Source organism: Malania oleifera, chromosome 8 (assembly GCF_029873635.1).
Source record: "Malania oleifera isolate guangnan ecotype guangnan chromosome 8, ASM2987363v1, whole genome shotgun sequence".
NCBI classification, from domain to species: domain Eukaryota; kingdom Viridiplantae; phylum Streptophyta; class Magnoliopsida; order Santalales; family Ximeniaceae; genus Malania; species Malania oleifera.
Window position 1 is genome coordinate 23,210,902 of NC_080424.1, and position 20,956 is coordinate 23,231,857.

Sequence of the window (20,956 nt, forward strand, 5' to 3'; positions counted from 1 at the left end):
TTCTTTTTAAATTGCTGTAAAAGTATATTTCTTTCTACATTGTTATAGAAGTAATATATAAATCTCAACCCAACTTCAATGAGGTATTATTCCCTTAGATCTAATGGGCCTCATGTTTTTTTTTTTTAAAAAAATAAACATATAAAAGGGGATTGATCCTCCGGGTCAAAACTTGTGATACAAATCTTTCATGCAAATGTGTTGCTTTTAGGGTTGATCTCGAATTGACAAGCTTTTAGCTTGTGATATAAATGTTCCTAGAACACACTTGATGTGGGACTATGACAAGCTCTCCAATGGAGTCCTACATCTTTTTTAAAGATCCATCAACATGAGAATACCCTCATATGAAGTTGTCTCCTTTGATCCGTTGAACCTCACAATTTTATAATTAAAAAGGCATTTTGTAAGGTTGATTCCTAAACCATATGTGCCCAAGATAATCCCTAACACACACCTTGTGTGGGATGGTGGCACTACAACTGCTGCGTATACGTACATCAATCCATACTTTGAATCAACCCAAGAGGGTTTACGAGAAAAAGTTCTACAGCTGTAAGTGGATAATCAAACAATAGTAGAGAGAGACCCACCATTTGTGGAATATATCTTTGTTCACGGTCTGCCAAACTTGCTGCATGTGACTTTGTGTACATGAGATTTGTTGGATTCTTCTTGTTGTAGAATTCAACGTAACACATCTATAGTCGCACGACAAGTTGATTTAAATTTTGACTCTGTATTATAGGGTGCTCATATGTTTCTTTATCCTCTTACCCATGGCTGTGTTGGTGGCCCTCGCTGACCAACAAGGTTGGAGAAGGTTGAAAAGAGTAATTGAATGGTAGAAAATCCTCTTGAGGACTTAGTCACTAGTGGTGGATCTTCAAGCTACAATGGATACGTATATTGTGCCCCTCCCAAGTTTAGACTTAAATCTTCCATCTCCTCTGACCCTGACCAGGCAAGAGTATTTGACTAGACTTTCTTTCCCCATTTTTTTTTATAGAGAATGTTTTTTGCCAAAGCCTTATTAGAACTTGAAAAATATGAGAAAAAGAAAAGAAAATGAAAATATAATGGAATTTAATTTCTCATATTTGATCATCAATGAAATCAAAAAAGAAAATGAAAAACATATCAAATCAATGAACAAAAATTTAATTTTATACTCCATTCACGTTTAATTTTCTTCAATTTTTAATCATATTAAAATAAATTTTATTTTTAGTAATATTTGAAATAAAGAGAAAATTACAATGAAAAATAAGCTTCCTTCTCATTTTCATTTCCTTTCCTTTCCTTTCCCAACCAAAATTTTTGATCCAAACTAAATATATGCAATTCACATGCATGATTTAGGTTTTATATTTATTCCAATAATATTAGAGTGCTACTTTGTGTTTTTATATTAAGAAAAAATAATAAAAAATATTATTATATTTATCTTTTGGAATTTTTGTGGGGGTTATCTATTATTGACATTGCTATTATTCTTGGTAAACTCTATGCACAAAATATGATTATTGTTCATAGATCAATAATGGCATGATATTTGTTTATTTATTTTTGGTTAGAAATATAATATCAATCTGCTGCAAAGTTTCCGATGTTTTGAAATGCGGACTATTATTCAAAGTTAAGAATTCAAGATAGATGTTTTCCCTACTCACCATTCATGGAGAAAATTATTATAACAATAAAATATGTACAAAACCCTTGTATTTTAAAAGCATTTGCCAAAACCTAAGCCAAATATCCTTGTATTTTGACATTTTAAACTAATTCTTAACCTCTGTTCCAGGAAGACCTGGTCACCAATTTCGTCCATCTTCATTGGGAGAAAACAAAAATGAATTTTTAAATGAACCAAACAAGGTTCCATTCACCAAAACAGCTCTCATACAACTGATTAAATCCACATAGCTGCGGACCCTAGAGCACATTCCAAAGAAGATGCAGAATGCAAGTACGCAAACTAGCAAATGCGTCAACTAAGTGCAAGGCCTAAACTATTGATAGTAACCAAATATGAATGTATTAACTATAAAAAGGGAAATAATAGTTTGTTTCAAGCGACTTCATGCGTCTATCATCATCCTGCTAAGGGGATTTGGATTTGAATTTGAATTTATATTGAATTTGAATAAGATGTGACATAAAATTATATTAAAAATGTTTCAAATTCATCCAAATCCAAGATCCAAGATCCATGTTCCGAAATGTAGTGTTAGAATTTAAGAAATTTGAAATTTGAAATTTGGTCACATAAGAAAAACCCATCAAAGGCTGGATTCTCTCCCTAATCAGACCCTGGGGCCTCAAACCAAATAAGACACAGGACGTCTCCCCTCCGAGGGGGAACCATATATGCTGAACCCATCACATGCTGGTGCATGCACAGTTCACAGCTTGGATGAGATCTTCGTAATGCTTTCAGCTAATACACGTAAGATGTTCTCAATGCTGTTAGCTTAAAAGGATCCAGTTTAATGTGATTCTGTTGTTTCAACGGAAAAAAGACATGTTGGGATGGTGATCATAATTCAGATGAAGTCTACCTTGAGAAAGAAGGGGGAAATAAAAAACTGAATTTGAGCACCTATTCTTTTTGTTAGACTAAAGCAAAGCTGCCTCAGGACAGGTATAAAATAAAAAACAGAGGAACCACTAAAGAAGTCGAAGCCCATAATCTTGGGCTGCAGGAAAACATAACATTAATCCACATAAAACCATGGCTTTGAACGGATAGTAAACATAAAGTATTTCATTCTTAACAATATTTTGAACAAATTCAGTTGCAGCACAGTACATTCTAGATCAATAATGTCAATGTCAATAAACACAACCTGGCACAAAAAGGAACCAGAACCCGTAATTCAGCCTCCTTGGAATGTACAAAAACAGCAAACATCATAGAACAATAACTAAAGATGAGAAAGGAATTTACACAGGCTAGGAAAACTTTCATACAAAAGAACCCTACTGAATATCAATTGAAGTTCTAAACCTTCAAGACTTCCACTAATACAAGTAATAAATTGTCTACAGTGTTTTTGAGTTCTATCTTTTTCCCTGCACTTTCTTCCATTTAAATTGAACTTTCGATAAAATAATAATAAAAGTTCCCACAGTGCAACCCCACAAAAAAATATACATCTCACAAAATTCTAGCCGACGAAAGCCAGCATTATCTCCCCACAAAATGAGTGCATATATATATATATATACATGCAACAGACGTGCTGTAAAAGTGAAAGATCGCACCTTCAACTTCTTTGCAAGAACCTACTGAGCCAGCCAACAAACCATATGCTGCAAAACTACTCAAGGGACCAACTGTCCAGAATAAATTTGTTCTCCCTTCAGGAACAGAAAATGGGGGGAAAAAACAGCATAAGCATAATGAGTAACAAAAATCAATTTAAGCATGTGAGAGGAAGAGCTAAGGGGAAACGCAAGATCAATCTTACCATCAATTAGGGGGACGTACAGCAAATTTCATCATACCATTGAAGACCTGAATTCATTACCAAAAATGCAAGGTCAGTCAAAGTGACAGCGGTCAATGATGCTGGCAATTTATGTTGCAAGCCCCATTGCAAGACCTGCTGCACAGATGGCCAGGATCATTGACTGCCCATGCATTCGATTGATAATAGTAGACCTCTTAGTTACCTCATATTCACCTCCGAAGAATAATAATGCATGTCGAAGCTTGTACCAAATACATACTTCTCATTTACATGATATAAGAAACAAACAATGTATAAACTGTCTAACTATTACTCTACAGCGCAAAGTCAAATCCAGTGGGAAAAGAAAGCACTGCAGGACGTAATGAACTTGAAAACCAATACCAATGAATGACGGTACAACAGAAACCCAAGAAAAATAAACTTCTGTTCATAAACCATACCCTTAGCCGGTTGACAACTGAATAGGGCCAATCAAAATGGTGTGTGTTTGGCCAAATAATTTAAATGATCTTGCACAACTTCTTTAGAATACTGTACTAATATATACACTAACTTTACAGAGCACCCACATTAGGTGATACCTTCTCGTGTACAGTTACAAGAAGCAAAGCTTCTGCTTTGCCCTTACAAGAGAGCGGAGCAACAAGAGAAAAGCTATCTAAACCAGCTGATATTCATGTAAAGAAACAAGCCCTCACCCACTGTACACTTCCTCTTAAAATGAATATACAACAACGATGCCAAAACTTCCTTGCGTTCAAAGTTACCAGAATGTCATTCCTATCAGAAGGATGATACACAAGCCAGGAGTTTAACTTGGCACCTGCCAGCCTCATGCTTGTAAATCAGGGAGCTAACTAGCTGAGGCAGCTACAGGGCAGAAACAATTGTCTGGGGCAGATGGTTTCTGGCTGTTGGGACAGCAAACAAAATCCCTGAAGGAAATGCATCCGGTCTAGCCATCATGTTCCACTGTTTCATGAGAATGTGCATCCTGGTCAACTTGCTTCTCCTTTGGAAGGCAACCAATAGGAACATAAACATACCCTTTAGGTAACCGCTGGTTCTTCATTGATGCTTGATCAGATGTCATTACCAGCTCCTTCTGAAATGTTTCTGTGTGCTGCGTTATCGATACAACATATTAATAATCCACAATTTCAGTTTACAAAAGAGGAAATGGTTTAATTACACAACTGAAAGAAAATCATCATTGTTGCAACATGAAATAAAGAAATTACTGCCATGACATTATATTTACCTTCCTATGCTTTGACCATCTCTCTCCATCATCAGAAAGATTCTGGGATGCAATGGATGAATTCCTACGAGGGATTTGCTTCCCAGAAAATAGAGGCCTCTCTGGTTTTCGTATAAAAAGATGTTGGGATGCAGAGCTGTCATCTGTCTTCTGGTCAGTGTCCATGGAAATGGGAAGCTTAATCCGATGCTTACTTGAAACCGTGCTGTCCACAGTTACATCATCTGATCTTTGAATTGCTTCACTGCATGATTTGTAATCATCAGTATGCCCTTTAAGAGAGGTTGTAGCTGATTCTGAACTAACATCGGGTGGAAGGAATGGGCTATGAACAAGCACAGACAAAGCAACAGAATCTCTTCTAGAAGCAAGTATCTCATGTGAACACAGAACCAATTCCCGCTGCAAAACATTCACAAGGAAAGAACACAATTCATGCATGAACTCCAGCCATACAAGAACAAAATTAAGACTTCGGGATGCAGGCAATAAAATTGTGAAAAAGAAAGTATGACATAAGAAATCACAAACAGCATAGCAAAACACAATGTGAACTCAACAAGTGGTAATGGAAGAAATCAAAGTCCTATAACAGTTCTAAGACAGCAGCCACACCACCACACTCAAAAAGGAACATAAAGAAGCACAATTATACTGACAGTCACAGATGTACCACCAATATTTAAACCAATCACCTTCAATCATAAAATTAGCATGCCTACTTTTAAAATCAGTCAGACCAAAATTAACAGATGAACTTCAAATGCCTAGACCATAGAAACTCAGGATTCTATGTCATATCAATGTCACCTTCAGATTGGCATGTCTGCTGACACACGAGTACAAGATGGTATTCCTAAAGAGACACACACTGGGGGGGGGGAATAACTTTGTACAATCTGTCATCATGTCACAAACTAACAGGCCTGAGGATATGTTGCTCCATGATTCAAGCTGAGCTACACAATGTGCTCCGTAGTGGTTGTTCTAGCCAGCTAAAAGAGAGCCAGATGGGTCTAAGTTCCCAAGCCATTAGCAAGTTATGCTCCAAGAAAGTTGGTCTTAATTGCAGAAATAGGCACTGGACTAAACAATGACGTGCTTTAAACATAGGATGAAAGGAAGTAATCACAAAAATCAATTGCAAGGAGGCAGAGACTGGAACCGTATAGCAACTAATCATGGAAAATATTCAAACCACCCATGCCAGTAGAGTCCCATCTCCTACCCTTTAGCAATGGGTGAAAGTTAAGAAGACATAGATATACACATGCTTGTATAAATGCATATAGTTCTACAATGATAGAAAGATACAAGAAGGAAACAGAAATAGGTTGAAACAACACAACATTTAGACAATACTCTGCCAAGAATCTTCTATCCCACCATGCCCCCATCCAAGTTTGGCATGACTAAAAAGCATAGCCACTTCCTTTTCCAGGAAGGACAAAAATGCATGGAATCGTACAAAACCGAGTGTAATTGCCTGTTTTGTCGATCATACAGTAAGTTTCTAAACAAAGAACACATTAACAAAAAGCATAATCAGGCACAACAAAGACTGCTTCACCTGGCCCAAAACATCACTCTTGATCAGGCACAAGCATGATCCTAAATTTCAACAAAATTGTCCAACTTTGTCAAAATTTCGCTTTCCAGTTCCACTGTTCTCAAAATAAAAATGGCAATTAATTTCTGCTAAAATTTCAAAATATCATTACAAAATTGATTGATATATAAACTTCCACCAAAATTTGTCAAAATTTTGACCATTTAACAAAATTTTCCCAGAAGTGAAATTCAAGACTCAAAGCTCAACCAGATTCTGAAACAATTGGATCAAATATTGAAGAATCTTCAACAAACTCTAGAGAAAACAATCGTAGCTCTTTTTTATTCTTGGGGTTAGGAGTGGACATTTGTGGTTTAGGAATTGAGTCATTTGCAAGCATTTCAATCCTCATAGTTCACAACTTATCCTGAACTTTTAAGTGTATCTCAACAACCAGGTTTAGTGCAGGTTAAGGTCCATCATTGGGCTAGAAAAAGCATCAAAATCATCCAGGGTCATTAAAGACAAGCCTGAGGCCTCATTCTGATAATAATAACTCATGACTTGAATCACTGAAAGATTAGAAAAATATGTGCTAATATAATCATGATACTCAATGCAACAGTTCACATGCTGTGTTAGGGTTTAGCTTTTACCCTAATATCCTCAACACACATCTTCAGAAAAGCTAAACCATAACACAGCAATCATGTACTGGGTTTCTCTCTAGCAGAAACATAAAACCCACTGTCCCACTTTTCCAGTCACAGACAGAAGGATCTGATCTGCACAGTTCACTGAATACAGTCTTCTCTTATGGTGAGTGGTAGCCATGGCCAAGCAAAAACAAGAGGGGAATGAGAACTTCAAGAGGGGAGAAAAGAGAGGGGGGAGGGAGGGGGGAGTGCCATTCACAAGGTCGTTTCCATATCAATTAACCTATCTAAGAAATAGTAAGGGCCTGAACACTAAAAATCACAAGGATAGTTGGGTTCCATCTCTTGTTGAGAATTGACAACTACTTAAAAACCACATGTCAAACTAAGTTCATTCTATTCAATGGAAGTACAAACATATATATAAAGAACACGGAGTACATGGAGCCATGCAAATACTCAAGCTCACCAATGAGATAAGACAATATTAAACCAGTTTCTACGGGCATCCAAGCACATACCAGAATAGCTGGCTAGTAACCCTTTTTTTCTCCTGCAGATTTTTTTTGAAAAAAAAAATAAAAAAAATATCCCCAATTTCTCACAAAAGGTACAGAATATTAGACAGCTCCTACTTGTTGCCAATAAAATCAATAAATCTCATGCAAAAGCATCAATACCTAGCAACACTTACAATCTGGTTCAATATCTTTCTAGAAAAGCCAGTTCCTTACAAGAAAGCAAGCTTCTCACACAAGACAGTGAATGTCTTGCACGAAGTTGAACTTCTTGCTGTTTGATGCTATTTCTCACACTAGATCTTCTGCTTGCTTATCAATTTCTCATGAGAGTAAAGTATATGTGCAGTTTAAAAAGGCTCTACAAGCTTATCATGAGAATTCCAATCAAAGATTATAAATTTCATTACTTTCCCAACCCTATAGATTTACTGCAGTGCCAAACACAAGAAAACCAACAGTGGAACTGAAACTGAGAAGTTGGAAATTTCTCCAACAAAGGCGGAAGCAGTTTCCATGGACGGGGTTTGATAGTTACTGTAACAGCAGCATTGGTTGTAATGGTGGCGGAGTGGTAACACAAACATGACAGACAGAAGCAAATCTGAGAAATGGCAGCTGCTTGCGCACCATTTTTTGTTGATTTTTTTGCGCAAGATGGCATACTGTGAATGGTGTGGGTATGTGGTCACCTCTGGATCCTGCTGCCACAATGTGTTTTTGATTTGGTTTGTAAGATTACCAGCAATTCAGGGCCTCAGTACTTTGCTTCCTTTCACAAGCTGTGACCAGATTTTGCACAATAAGAAGGCATAAAGTTACCAGGAATGAGGCAAATTTCAGGTCATGGTATATGTATCAGGGTAGACTACTTAAGAGGTACATGATTGATGAGGAAGTAGGCTTGGTCAGTACGCCATGTTCTGATCGTGGTACGCTTAAACCACATACTTGGGTCATCTAGGTGTGCTAGTTCAATGAGAGAAACATACTTGCACCACTAACATTCTTAATTAAATAAATTATAAATGACCAACCAATACTAATTAGTAAATTAATATATTTCTTCTAATGTAAATTAATGTGTTAACGTTTTAATAACAATGTTATACTACTAAGTGAACAAAGTTCTTGGATCCTTTAAATAAAAAAGCTACAAGTTAATATAATGGGATTAAAATTATTGGCTGCACAATCTTCAAATGAATGTTTAGCATTCCTTTCTGCTGCTGCATGAACAACAAAAAAGGAGGGGGAGTGGGGTGGGGCTGTAAATTCCTTTCTGTGTGTGTGTGTATTCAATTTGAAGCCATCCACCATTGAAGTAGGCCAGTAGCAGTGATGGAGGACCACCAGTATCCCCTAGGCGGCCCATTAGGCACATGGATTTTAGGCGTAGGTTTAGGAAAGATGTGTATGGACTCTTTGCGTTTTTTTTAGACTTCTTTAGCATTTGTAATCATGTGTTTAGTTGGGTCCTATTTGTAAATATGTGTTAGTTGTATTAGTGGTATAGGTGCTGGACATGGAAGTTATTGTACAATTATTGTTTTTGGATCAGATTGCAGTTTCCCTCTCTGTCTCTCTTTCACTCTCTCTCTCTCTTGCAGGTTCTGTTCATCATTTCTTCTTCTCCTCCTTCGTCCTCCTCTCCTCTGCTTCTTCCTTCTCTTTTCTCTTCCAATTCTGTCTCTCACCTCAGTTCAGTTCTGGTCTTCCCCTTTTCTGTTCTTCTCTCTGTCTGCCTCCCTACTGCTGCTACCACTTCTCTTCTCCTTCTCTTCTTCTTCTCCTCCTCCTCCTTCCAATTCTCTCAATTCTATCTATATATATAAAAATTCTAGTATCTGTCCAACATCAGATTGGTATCAGAGCACACCACGATCATGACGCAGCCAATCTAAGTCTGAATTTCCAGAAATTAAACACTGTACATTGCCAAAACTTCCCAGAAAATACCAGTCATGTCCCTAAAACTCGAGCACACTTTTCCACCAACCAAACCACGAAAACTTCCATACCACTACAATCAGACACCCCCAAAACCCCTTCCCCTACAATATCATCCCCAACCGACAAGGGAGCGGTCCCCAAACGCCACCTGAAAGTACCCAAGCCGGCAGCCCTTCTAAATCCCCCATTTCCAGCAATTTTTTTCTGCACAGGGACCATTTTCCTGCACAGAGACCATCACTGGAATCCTTACTTCCTGATCTACCCCCAACCAGAACCCCATTGCCAGTAGCTCAGGCACTCCACATGCCAGCCACGTGCGTAGGGAAGTTGCTGGAGTTCCCCTGTTTTGCCCAGACTCATGAGATACTGTTTCCTGCCTTGAGAATTTGACATGTTTCCTGAGATTATGAAGCTTTTGGAGGAGAAATTGAGTTATCAAGTTTGGTTTGCATTCCTAAGATCACATACAGCCTAATATTGGGCTGCCTGAGCAAATTTCAGACATTTGAAGCATCGCCAGCATTCAGATTGAGTTCCTAATACTGTTTAATGGCTGTTTTCCCGAGAATCAGAGAGAAGGGACTTGAGAAATTGCTGGTCTAACATTGGAATTCAATGGCAAACTCAAGTTGTGCTCTAATTTCTTGGCAGGGTGAACAAAGTCTTTGCATTTTCTGGACTATTGTTTGTATGACTAGGGAAAATTCGTAGTTGCATACTACCAAATTTCTTATCACCCTTAAAATAAATAATTTTTTTTTTAAAATCTGTCCTTTGTTCTATATATTTCCCAAGCTAATTCATCATTGCATCCTTGTTCATATCCATACATTGTCAATCCCATGTTATGTGTGAACATATCCATTCATGTGCATTATGCTCTATAGCTTTATGTTTGTGCATTGTAATAATTTTAGGGTTCATATCATTCATAGTCAAGTTTAGTCCTCAGCATAATTGTAGCATATTGCATTAACCATGGTCACCAACAAAATCATTGACCGCAATTCCAACAAACTTGCACCAACACCCAGTCCTTGTCTGCCCGATTAAAAACTCTTCAGGAGTCTCTCGACCAAAAGTTTGAGTACCTCACACAGAAGTTTGACCTAGTCTTGAAGATGTTAGGTAAATGCCCTGTTTTGGAAAACATAGAGCCATCTATTAGGCACCCTAACGACTCCCCATATTCAGTAGTCAGCCCAGGGTTCCTCTAGTACGTAACAATATGAGTTAGGCTCCAAAACAGACTGCTAGGCCAGTTTAGTCCCTCAAGCCCCAAGTTAATCTAGAGTCTAGGTTTGAGGAAGGTAACATTGAGTTTAATGATATTAGGTACCAAGCTAACCCTAGGCATGCTCCACATTACCCTAGGCAGGGTTAGGAAGACCATGGAGATGTGAAAAAAAAAAAGTCAAGGCGGCTGTGCATGCTTATGAAGGGAAACTCGACCCAAGCTCCTTTTTAGACTGGGCATTGGAGATGGAGGATTTCTTTAATTGGTACCATATACAGGGTGAGGATAAAGTTTGGTTTGCCAAGATGAAACTTATAGGACCGGCAAAGCAGTATTGGCAAACTGTACAACAAACCCTCGAACGGTTAGGTGAACCTCCTATTACCCGGTGGGAAGTGATGAGACAAAAGTTGAAAGAAAAGTACATCCCTCCTTCCTTTGAGAGCCAATTGTTCAACAAGCTCTTGAACCATAAACAAACCACTACTGTAGCTAGCTAAATTGATCGATTTGAGGAATTGATGCTTAGGAGTGATATTGTTGAGGTCAAACATCATACTATAGCTAGGTTTGTGAATGGTCTTAAGGACGATGTTAGGCGATTCTCTCCAGAGTCCTTAGAGGCAGGCTATCAAAAAGCACTTCCCATCAAAAGGTACCTCAAGAGCTCTCATAGGTCTTCATCTCAGGTGAGTGAATCACGTCAGTCCAAATCCTTTCCTCACCCTAGACCTACCTTCCCTCAATCTACCTCTAGAGAGAGTTTTGCGAAGCAAATAGTCACATCATGTTGTTCGCTCTAGTGGACCCAGTATTCCTCAAGCTAGTAGCTCATATGTGCAATGTCATCGTTGCCAAGCTAGAGGTCATATAGTTTCTTATTGTCCCCAACAAGATTTAGCTATAGAGTGTGAGACTAATGATTTGCCTAATTGTGAGGATTGGATTGTAGATGCTATTGAGTACTTGGGAGATGAAGGTGAGCCTGTAGATAATTTTGAGGAGGTGGTTAGGTGTGTCTTATCCACTAACATGGCTAGTGAGAAGTGGAAACAAACCATTATTTTCCACTCTTTCATTCATTGTGGAGAGAGGACATGTAAGCTTGTTATTGATGGGGAGAGCCACAACCTCAGCCTTTTAAAGGTGAATTGGATAAACAAGAAAAATACACCAGTTACCGTGAGGTGTCTAGTACCCATCTAGATGGGAGATTATAAGGATAGGGTCTATTATGATGTATTCCCGATGGATGTGGCCTATGTCTTGTTAGGGCGACCGTGGTCATTTCATCATGACGTCACTAATCATGGTAGGGAAAAAACTTATGTGTTTAGACACATAGATAGGAACATCATTTTTACCCCTACCAAGGCCACCCCAAAGACCCTAAGTTAAGGAACAAGATGTTTGTCAAGCCCTAGTTCAAAGAAATATTTGCCTTCTTGATAGTAGGAATTTTGTGCGAGAGAGCTTAGAAATCAAGTGCACTTTAGTTGTCATCGCTCGAGTGGTTCCTTCTGAGAAGCAAGCGTCTTTATGTGAGTGCCCACTTGAGGTAGGAGAGTTGCTAGCTGAGTTCTTTGATGTTGTGCCTAGTGAGTTACCTAATGAGCATTCATTTTTTCCGTCCCAAGAATAAAAACAAGGTTTTGTGCCGATCCGGTAAGAATGAAATATTCTCGGAATTCTCTATTGATATGACATGCTGTTTTTTCCATTCATCCCCTTTCAGGTTCAGTCATAGTCTTACAAACTCTACAGCCGATATGGACGAATTCCTTGCTTCATCCAAATGAGTAAAAGATCCTAGCCGCACTTAAACTCTACCACCTATGTGAGACATTCAGAATGCCATCATTCCCGGTTCATAGCTACCTAATTTGCCACATTATAGGATGAACCCTAAAGAGCGTGCCGAATTGGATAGGCATATGAACCCTTAATAGCGTGCTAAATTGAATAGGCAAGTGGGAGAACTCCTTGACAAGGGCTTTGTGAGACATAGGCTTAGTCCATGTGTTGTAGCAGCTCTCCTAACTCCACAAAAGGATGGATCTTGGAGGATGTGTGTGGATAGTAGAGCAATCCACAAAATCACCATCAAGTATAGGTTCCCTATCCCTATACTTGAGGATATGCTAGACATGAAAGCTGGCTCTAGCTAGTACTCCTAGATTGACCTATGTAGTGGGTATCACCAAATTAGAATTACATCGAGAGATGAGTGGAAAACGACCTATAATACCAAATATGGTTTATTCAAGTGGATGGTCATGCCATTTGGACTTTCCAATGCGCCCAGCACTATTATTAGGGTTATGACACATATTTTGCAGTCATTCATGGGAGAGTTCCTAGTGGTCTACTTTGATGATATACTAGTAGTCTACAGTAAGTCTAAGGAGGAGCATTTGATACATCTCATGAGATTTTTGCCACCTAGAGGGAAGTGAAGTTGTTTGCTAACCTAAAGAAGTGTAGCTTCCTACAATCTTGTGTGCTCTTTCTTGGTCTTGTGATTTTTGCGCATGGAATAGCCGCTAATCCAGAAAAGGTTAGGACCATTAGAGAGTGGCTTGAGCCTTGGACTATTACTAAGATTCGTAGTTTTCATGACCTCACTACTTTCTATAGGCAATTCACAGGGCATTTTGGCACCATCATGGCTCTTATCACCAAGTGTCTGAAGAAAGCAAACCCCATTAAATGGTAAAGCTTTTAGCGAGGTCAAACAGAAGATGATTGAAGCACCTATACTTAGGCATCCGGCATTTAGTAAAGTTTCTTAGGTGGCTTGTGATGCCTCTGGGATAGGCATAGGTGGGGTCTTGAGTCACGAGGGATATCCTATAGCATTTTTTAGTGAAAAACTCTCAGATGCCTAATAGAGATGCAGCACATATGATAAACAATTTTATGCTATAGTGAGATTCCTCCAATATTGGAGACACTACTTGTTACCCTAAGTGTCTGTACTCTTATTTGACCTCCTTGCTTTACGATATCTAAGCTCACAGAAGAATTTGAGTGCAAAGCATGCTAGTTGGGTAGAGTTCCTCAATGAGTACACTTTTGTTCTTTAGCATAGTTCTAGCGTTAAGAATAAAGTGGTTGATGGCCTTAGTAGGGTAGTGGCTATTCTCCATATCTTGAGAGCTAAGGTCATTGGGCTTGATTGTCTGAAGGGTGAGTACTCCACCTACCCTGATTTTGTGATTATCTTTTAGGAGGAGAGTGAGGGCCACTGTAGGGATTTTTTAGATTTCATCATTCGGGAGGGATACCTATTTAAAGGTACTTGGTTATGCATTCCCTGTACTTCCGTTAGAGATCTTTTAGATTGGGAATTGCATGCCAGAGGGTTAGTGATCACCTAGGGAAGGATAAAACCATTGCCTTAGTTGAGGATAGGTTTTATTGGCCTTCCTTAAAGAGAGATGTTGCTAGGATAGTGTCTCAGTGCCGCACCTGTCAGTTAGCCAAAGCTAAGAGACACAACACTAGCCTTTATACCCCTATGCCATTGCCACACATGCCTTGGAGAGACCAAAGTACGAATTTTGTTCTTAGACTCCCCAAAACAGCCTAGGGGCATGGTTCCATATTTGTTGTTGACAGATTCTCCAAGATGGCACCTTTCATTCCATGCAATAAGAGTTCTAATGCATCTCATGTCACCAAATTGTTCTTTAGAGAGGTCGTCAAATTGCATGGATTGCCAACTTCCATAGTGTCTAATAGGGATATCAAGTTCTCCAGCTACTTTTGAAAGACACTTTGGAAAATGTGTGGAACTTGCTGTTTTCTTCAGCTTGCCACCCACCCAATTGATGGGCAGACTAAAGTTGTGAATCGTAGTCTTGGTGACCTACTTAGGTGTGTTGTGGGAGAAAAACAAGGCAATTGGGACTAGGGGCTGCCTATTGTTGAGTTTGCTTATAATAATTATGTGAATAGGTCCACGGGTAAGAGTCCTTTTGAGTGTGTTTTCGGTTACAAATTCCATGTACCCATTGATCTTGTTCCTTTGCCACCAAATGCCCGTATTTATGAGCTTGCTAAGTCTTTTGTCCACCACATTCATGAGCTGCATGCAGAGGTTAGAGGAAAACTTGCTATAAACAATATGGATTATAAGCTTGCTGCAAATATACATCGTAGAGCTAGAGAGTTTAATGCAGGTGATAGTGTCATGGTTCACATAAAACCTGAGCACTACCCTAGAAATTCATTTACAAAGCTGCACACTCGTGCCATTGGTCCTTTCATCATCCTTAAGAAACTTGAACCTAATGCATATTAACTTGATTTACCTACTCATATGACCATTAGTCCAGCTTTTCATGTAGAGGATTTGAAACCTTACCGAGGCAATTTTGAGCCTCCTGGTTTGCCATTTGATGCCCATGCAGGTTTAGCACCTCCTCAGCCTCCCTCTATTCCTCGACCACAGGAAACAATGGAGTCTATTTTGGATGATGAGTTTGGGTCTCCTCATGGTAGTTTTCATTCCTACTTGGTTCAGTGGAGAGGACGACCCGAGTCAGACGCTATATGGCTTGCCAAGGATGTTGTTCGTGACAGCACTCCTGACTTGCTGGAATCATAATTGCAGTCTCACTCGGCGAAGCAGAGTTCCTTTCAGCTGGGGGAGAATGATCGAGGACCACCTGTATCCCCTAGGCCACACATTAGCACACGTATTGTAGGCGTAGATTTAGGAAGGTTAAGGAAATGTGTATGGATGACCTCTTTGAATTTTTTTAGGGACTTCTTTAGTGTTTGTAATTATGTGTTTAGTTGGGTCCTATTTGTAAATATGTGTTAGTTGTATTAGTGGCATAAGTGCTGGACTCCTGACTTGCTGGAGTCCTAATTGCAGTCTCACTCGGCGAAGCAGAGTTCCTTTCAGCTGGGGGAGAATGATCGAGGACCACCTGTATCCCCTAGGCTGCACATTAGCACACGTATTTTAGGCATAGATTTAGAAAGGTTAAGGAAATGTGTATGGATGACCTCTTTGTATTTTTTTAGGGACTTCTTTAGTGTTTGTAATTATGTGTTTAGTTATGTCCTATTTGTAAATATGTGTTAGTTGTATTAGTGGCATAAGTGCTGGACATGCAAGTTATTGTACAGTTATTGTTTTTGAATCAGATTGCAGTTTCCCTCTCTGTGTGTGTGTCTCTCTCTCCCACACAGCTTCTTCTTCTTCTTCCTCCTCTCTTCTCCTTCTTCCTTCTCCTTTCTCTTCTGATTTCTGCCTCTCACCTCTGTTCTGTTCGTTTCTGTTCTGTTCTTCACCTTATCTGTTCTTCTCTTCTATCTATCTATATATTGTAATATCTATCCTACATCAAGGAAGTCGGGGCACTCTTCCCACACCATTGCAGGCTTTACAGTTGCGGGAAGCCTAATGTCTAGCATCTCTCTGCCCTATGGTTCTACCATTCAAACACATTTTGAACTCAAACTTCAACAAATTTCGCAAGATTATGGTCAGACTTAATTAATTCAAATTCATACAAATGTTTCGCTACACCTCCGATGGGTTCCCTTAACCAAGCCACTGCCTATGAGTCACCGGCTCATTATTCAACAAGCACACGGCCGCAGCCCTGGGCTCCTCCCACTACTTTGGAGCTCACTGTTTCATGTTCTATTCACTCTCCGATGGGGGTTCTTTTCATCCTTCCCTCACGGTAAGTTTTCTTACACCTTTTCAACTTTATAAATATTTTTGCATTATTTTTATACGAAAATGGTTAACAAATATGGGTTGCCATTTTCAATGATCAATCCAGGATGTTTCGACCCTTGATTATGCACGATGGGGATCACAATTCAGGGCAGAGGGTAGCAACCCAAATAACCATGGAGCTACAAACAATTCTTTGCAGGAGAGAGAAAAACTAACGAAAGGGAAATGAAAGAGGAATGAACAAGGATTGGGGCTCTATAGGTAGGGTAGGGTATGATGTTAGGGTTCAGATGGCAAGGATTAGTACTGTAATTACAGGACGTAGTTGGACACAAACAGGTGATGTGATGAACAGATAGAATGAAGGATAACAGTAGTGCAAATGGTAGGAGAATCAAGGTTTCTCTGATACCAATTTGATGTTGAGCAGCAAGGAGATAGATAAGAGAGAAATAGAAGAGATTAAAGAGAGATAATCGATAAGAAAGAGAAAACAAAAAGGATGGACGAGTAGAAGGGAAAGAGAGAAAGAGAGGAGAAAATTGAATTCAAATTATGCATCTGATCCTTCAACGCACATTGGAAACACCAAAACAACATCCTATACTATTTTGACTTTTAGATTTTTTTATTTTTTATTTTTTATTCTTGTATCTTTTGATGAGGATTTCTTATGCTCCTTCTTGTACTTCTTGTTCTCCTTAATTAAGTATCCTCTTTTGCAATTAAAAAAAATATATCTAAAAAATAACCCATAAGATATTCAAAAATATCTCCAAATTAATAAAATTTCCAAGCTATCAAATTTTCACAAATTTAAAATATAAAACCCATTTTAATAATCAATAGCCAGAATGTAAGGGCCTAAATTTTCCATTGGCAGTCCTCCATCACAAGCATCTTCTAAAGCAAATGAAAAATAATTAAACTACATTTAATGATGATATCAATCTAGTGAAAATGAAATCTATTTAGTCAATTTTCAGTTGGAAACAAATAACAAAGACAAATAGGGCGTAAAACAGTTTTTCCAAAATATAATCTACACACAATAACTCCACTTGTGATGCACTTAGTGTCCTAATATGTTCACACACAGTCATTCCCAAGCCCGAATAAAGGAAGAGGGTTGCGTTAGGTAGCTGACAGTTAACGTAAAATTTGTCAAATCACTATTTATGAATCCTTACCAAATATCCGCTAAGGCGTCCCCTACGAGCAACGTGTTGCACTTGTACCACCCAGGTTTAGCGAAAAGTGAGCGAGGGTGAGCTAGGTCGTTGTCCCAAAGTGACGCGCCGTGTCAGCGCCCGGGTACGGTGTCAAATGTGTAAGGGTTCCTGCATCATTCTAGATGTGGGCAGGTAAAGAAGTTAGTTCTGGAGACTAGGATTAGATTAGTAACTTGGCATATACGGACACTTACGTGTAAATCATGGAAATTGTGGACACAATGATTAGAAGAAAAATTAATATAATTTGCCTTCAAGAAACTAAGTGGGTGGGGAAGAAAGCTAGAAAAACTGATAAATCGGGATTTAAACTATGATACACTGGAAAAGAAAAACATAAGAATGAGGTAGGAATTATTGTAGAAAAAAACTTAAAAGATAGCTTTATAGAAGTAAATAGAGAAGGAGATAAAATTATAAAAATCAAGATGGTCTTAGGCCAAGAGATAATAAATATCATTAGTGCTTATGCTCCTCAAATAGGCTTAGCAAAAAATTTTAAGAGTGACAATTTTGAGAAGATATGGATATTATTATACAAGACATATCAGGGACTAAGAATATATTCATAGGAGCAAAACTGAATGGACATGTTGGAAAGGATAATAAAAGTTATGAGAGAATACATGGGGGATATGGTTATGGAGACAAAAATCAGTCTGGGGAGAAGATCTTAGACTTCGCTATTTCATATGATTTTATTACAATGAATACTTGTTTTAAGAAGAGAGAAAAACACTTAATAACCTTTGAAAGTGGACAAAATAAAAGTCAATAGATTTTTTCTTAAATCGGAGGGTAGATCATTCATCATGCAAGGATTGTGAAGTTATCCCACGTGAAAGTTTAACCACACAACATAGAGCTTTAGTGTTAGATATATGTATTAAAAAATGGAAGAGAAAGCATAAAATAAACCTGTGTAAGAGAACTAGGTGATGGAACCTAAAGGGAGAAAATATATAAAAATTTAAAGATAAAATGATCAAAGATGGTTATTGGACTATAGAGGATAGGATAGATACAGATACCCTTTGGAGTAGGATAGTTAGGCTCTATTAAAAAGATAACAAAGGATATTTTAGGTGAATCAAGGAAAAGATTCTTGAATAGCAAGGAAAGTTGGTGGTAGGACAAAGATGTCCAAAAAGCCGTAAAGACAAAAATAATTTGGCATAAAAGATGGCAAAAATGTAGAAACATGGATAACTTCGAAAAATATAAAGAGGTGAGAAAAGATGCAAAAAAGGCCGTTAGTGACACTAAACATAGATCAGTTAATAATTTGTATGATAGATTAGATACAAAAGAAGGGGAAAGAAAGAGTAAGGACTTAGGTAATGTAAAATTTATAAAAAGTGAGGATCATATTGTCTTGGTTAAGGAAGAAGACATAAAAGAAAGATGGTGAAGTTACCTTAGTAAGTTGTTTAATGAAGACCAAATAGAAGGCTTAAACATAGAATTGAAAAATGAGGAAAAGAGTACAAATATGAGATTTTTTGCAAAATTAGAGTTAATGAAATTAAGTTTGCACTAAAAAAATGAAAAATGAAAAAGTTATAAAACCGGATAACATCCCAATTGAAGTTTGGAAATTCTTAGGTCATACCAAAATTATATGGTTAACTAATTTATTTAACACAATTATAAAAACAAAGAAAACGTTAGATAAATGGACGAAAAACACTTTAATACCAATATACAAATATAAAGGAGATATTCAAAATTGTAATAACTATCGTGGAATTAAAATTGAGCCATACAATGAAACTATGGGAGAGGATAGTTGAACAAAAATTAAGACTAGAAACGAAGGTCTCAAAAAATCAATTTGGTTTTATGCCTAGGAGATCTTACTACAGAAGCTATATATCTTTTAAGACGATTAATGGAAAACTTTAGGGAAAAGAAGAGGGATTTGCATATGGCATTTATTGACTTAGAGAAAGCATATGATATGTAGTAGGTAAACTGATGTCATTAAGGATATGTATGATGGAGTAATGACTAGTATTAGGACTATAGGCGGAGAGACTAGAAACTTTCCAATCAAAATAGGTGTACATCAAGGATCTGCTTTGAGCTCTTATCTTTTTGCTTTAGTGATGGATGAACTGATTAAGAGTATCCAAAGTGGGGTTCTATGGTATATGTTGTTGGCAGATGATATTGTCTTGATTGATGAAACTATGGGTGGAGTAGAATCTAAGTTAAAATAATTGGAGAGAAGCTTTAGAATCTAGAGGCTTTAGGATAAATAGAAATAAAACAGAATATATGAAATGTAATTTCAATAATAATAGGTGGAACATTGGACACAAAGTTAAACTCGATGATGAAGAAATCAATAGCACTAGTAGATTTTGATACCTTGGATTTATTATGCAAGCCGAAAGAGAAATTGAAGAAGATGTAATACATAGAGTTAAAGCAAGTTGGATAAAATGAAAAAGTACTTCGAGTACTTTGTGAATGTAGAATACCCTCAAAATTTAAAGGGAGTCAGTTGGACGACGAAGAAACAGAATGTCCAAAATGTGAAAGTTGTCGAGATAAGAATGCTTAGATGGATGAGTGATATAACACAGAAAGATAAATTTAGAAATGAACATATTCACGGTAAGTTAGGTGTAGCTCCTATAGAAGATAAGGCAAGGAGGACTTGGATGGTTTGGGCACTTACAACGTAAGCCACATAGTGAGCAAGTGAGAAAGAATGAGTTAATTACTATGAGGGACAGAAGAAGGGGTAGGGGTAAACCTAAAATAACTTGGAATAAGATAGTGAGTAAGGATTTAATAGCCTTGAATTAGTCAAACGCAATGGTCCAAAATCGCATAAATTGGCGGAAAATGATTCATATAACCGACCCCACCTAGTGGGACTTAAGGCTTGGTTTTGTTGTTGTGACTCTACATGCAATAACTATGAGCTCAAGATCCCCAGAAAGACTTGGTCTTCAAACCACTCCAGCATAACAATTGGCCCTTAAAAATTTTGAAGATCTGACAAAAATCTATATATACACAAACTTAGCACTCTGATAAGAGCTTAGGAAAATTGAGTGGTATCCAACTAATATACTACCAAGGCACTTTCAACAAAGTTCATAGCACTCTGTCGAAAGAAAGGCTCCCAAAAGTGTTCCAAAACAATTCAATCCCCATTTAAGGAGGAAAGCATCCATGAGAATATTATAAAAGGCAACAAAAATCATTTTATCTATAATATGGTTATAAAAGAAAAATCTCATTTGCCAAATCTACTTTGCAATCAAGACAAAATCTACACATCTCATTAAGTGTAGCTTCATCCCCTAATTCATTATTTAATAAGGTTTATAAAGGGTGAGACCCC

At 37.8% G+C, this 20,956-nt stretch overlaps 1 protein-coding gene across 1 annotated transcript in view; it reads right to left on the reverse strand.

Moving 5' to 3' along the window:
* Positions 1 to 3,889: 3,889 nt before the first annotated feature.
* The window catches only part of LOC131162404 (uncharacterized), a 58,215-nt gene continuing 41,148 nt past the window's right edge, over positions 3,890 to 20,956 (reverse strand). The window contains exons 18-19 of the mRNA XM_058118849.1: positions 4,741 to 5,142; positions 3,890 to 4,602 (exon numbers count right to left, since the gene is read on the reverse strand). Coding sequence (XP_057974832.1) covers positions 4,435 to 4,602; positions 4,741 to 5,142 — 570 coding nt within the window. The 3' untranslated portion in view covers positions 3,890 to 4,434. The remainder of the gene's footprint in view (positions 4,603 to 4,740; positions 5,143 to 20,956) is intronic.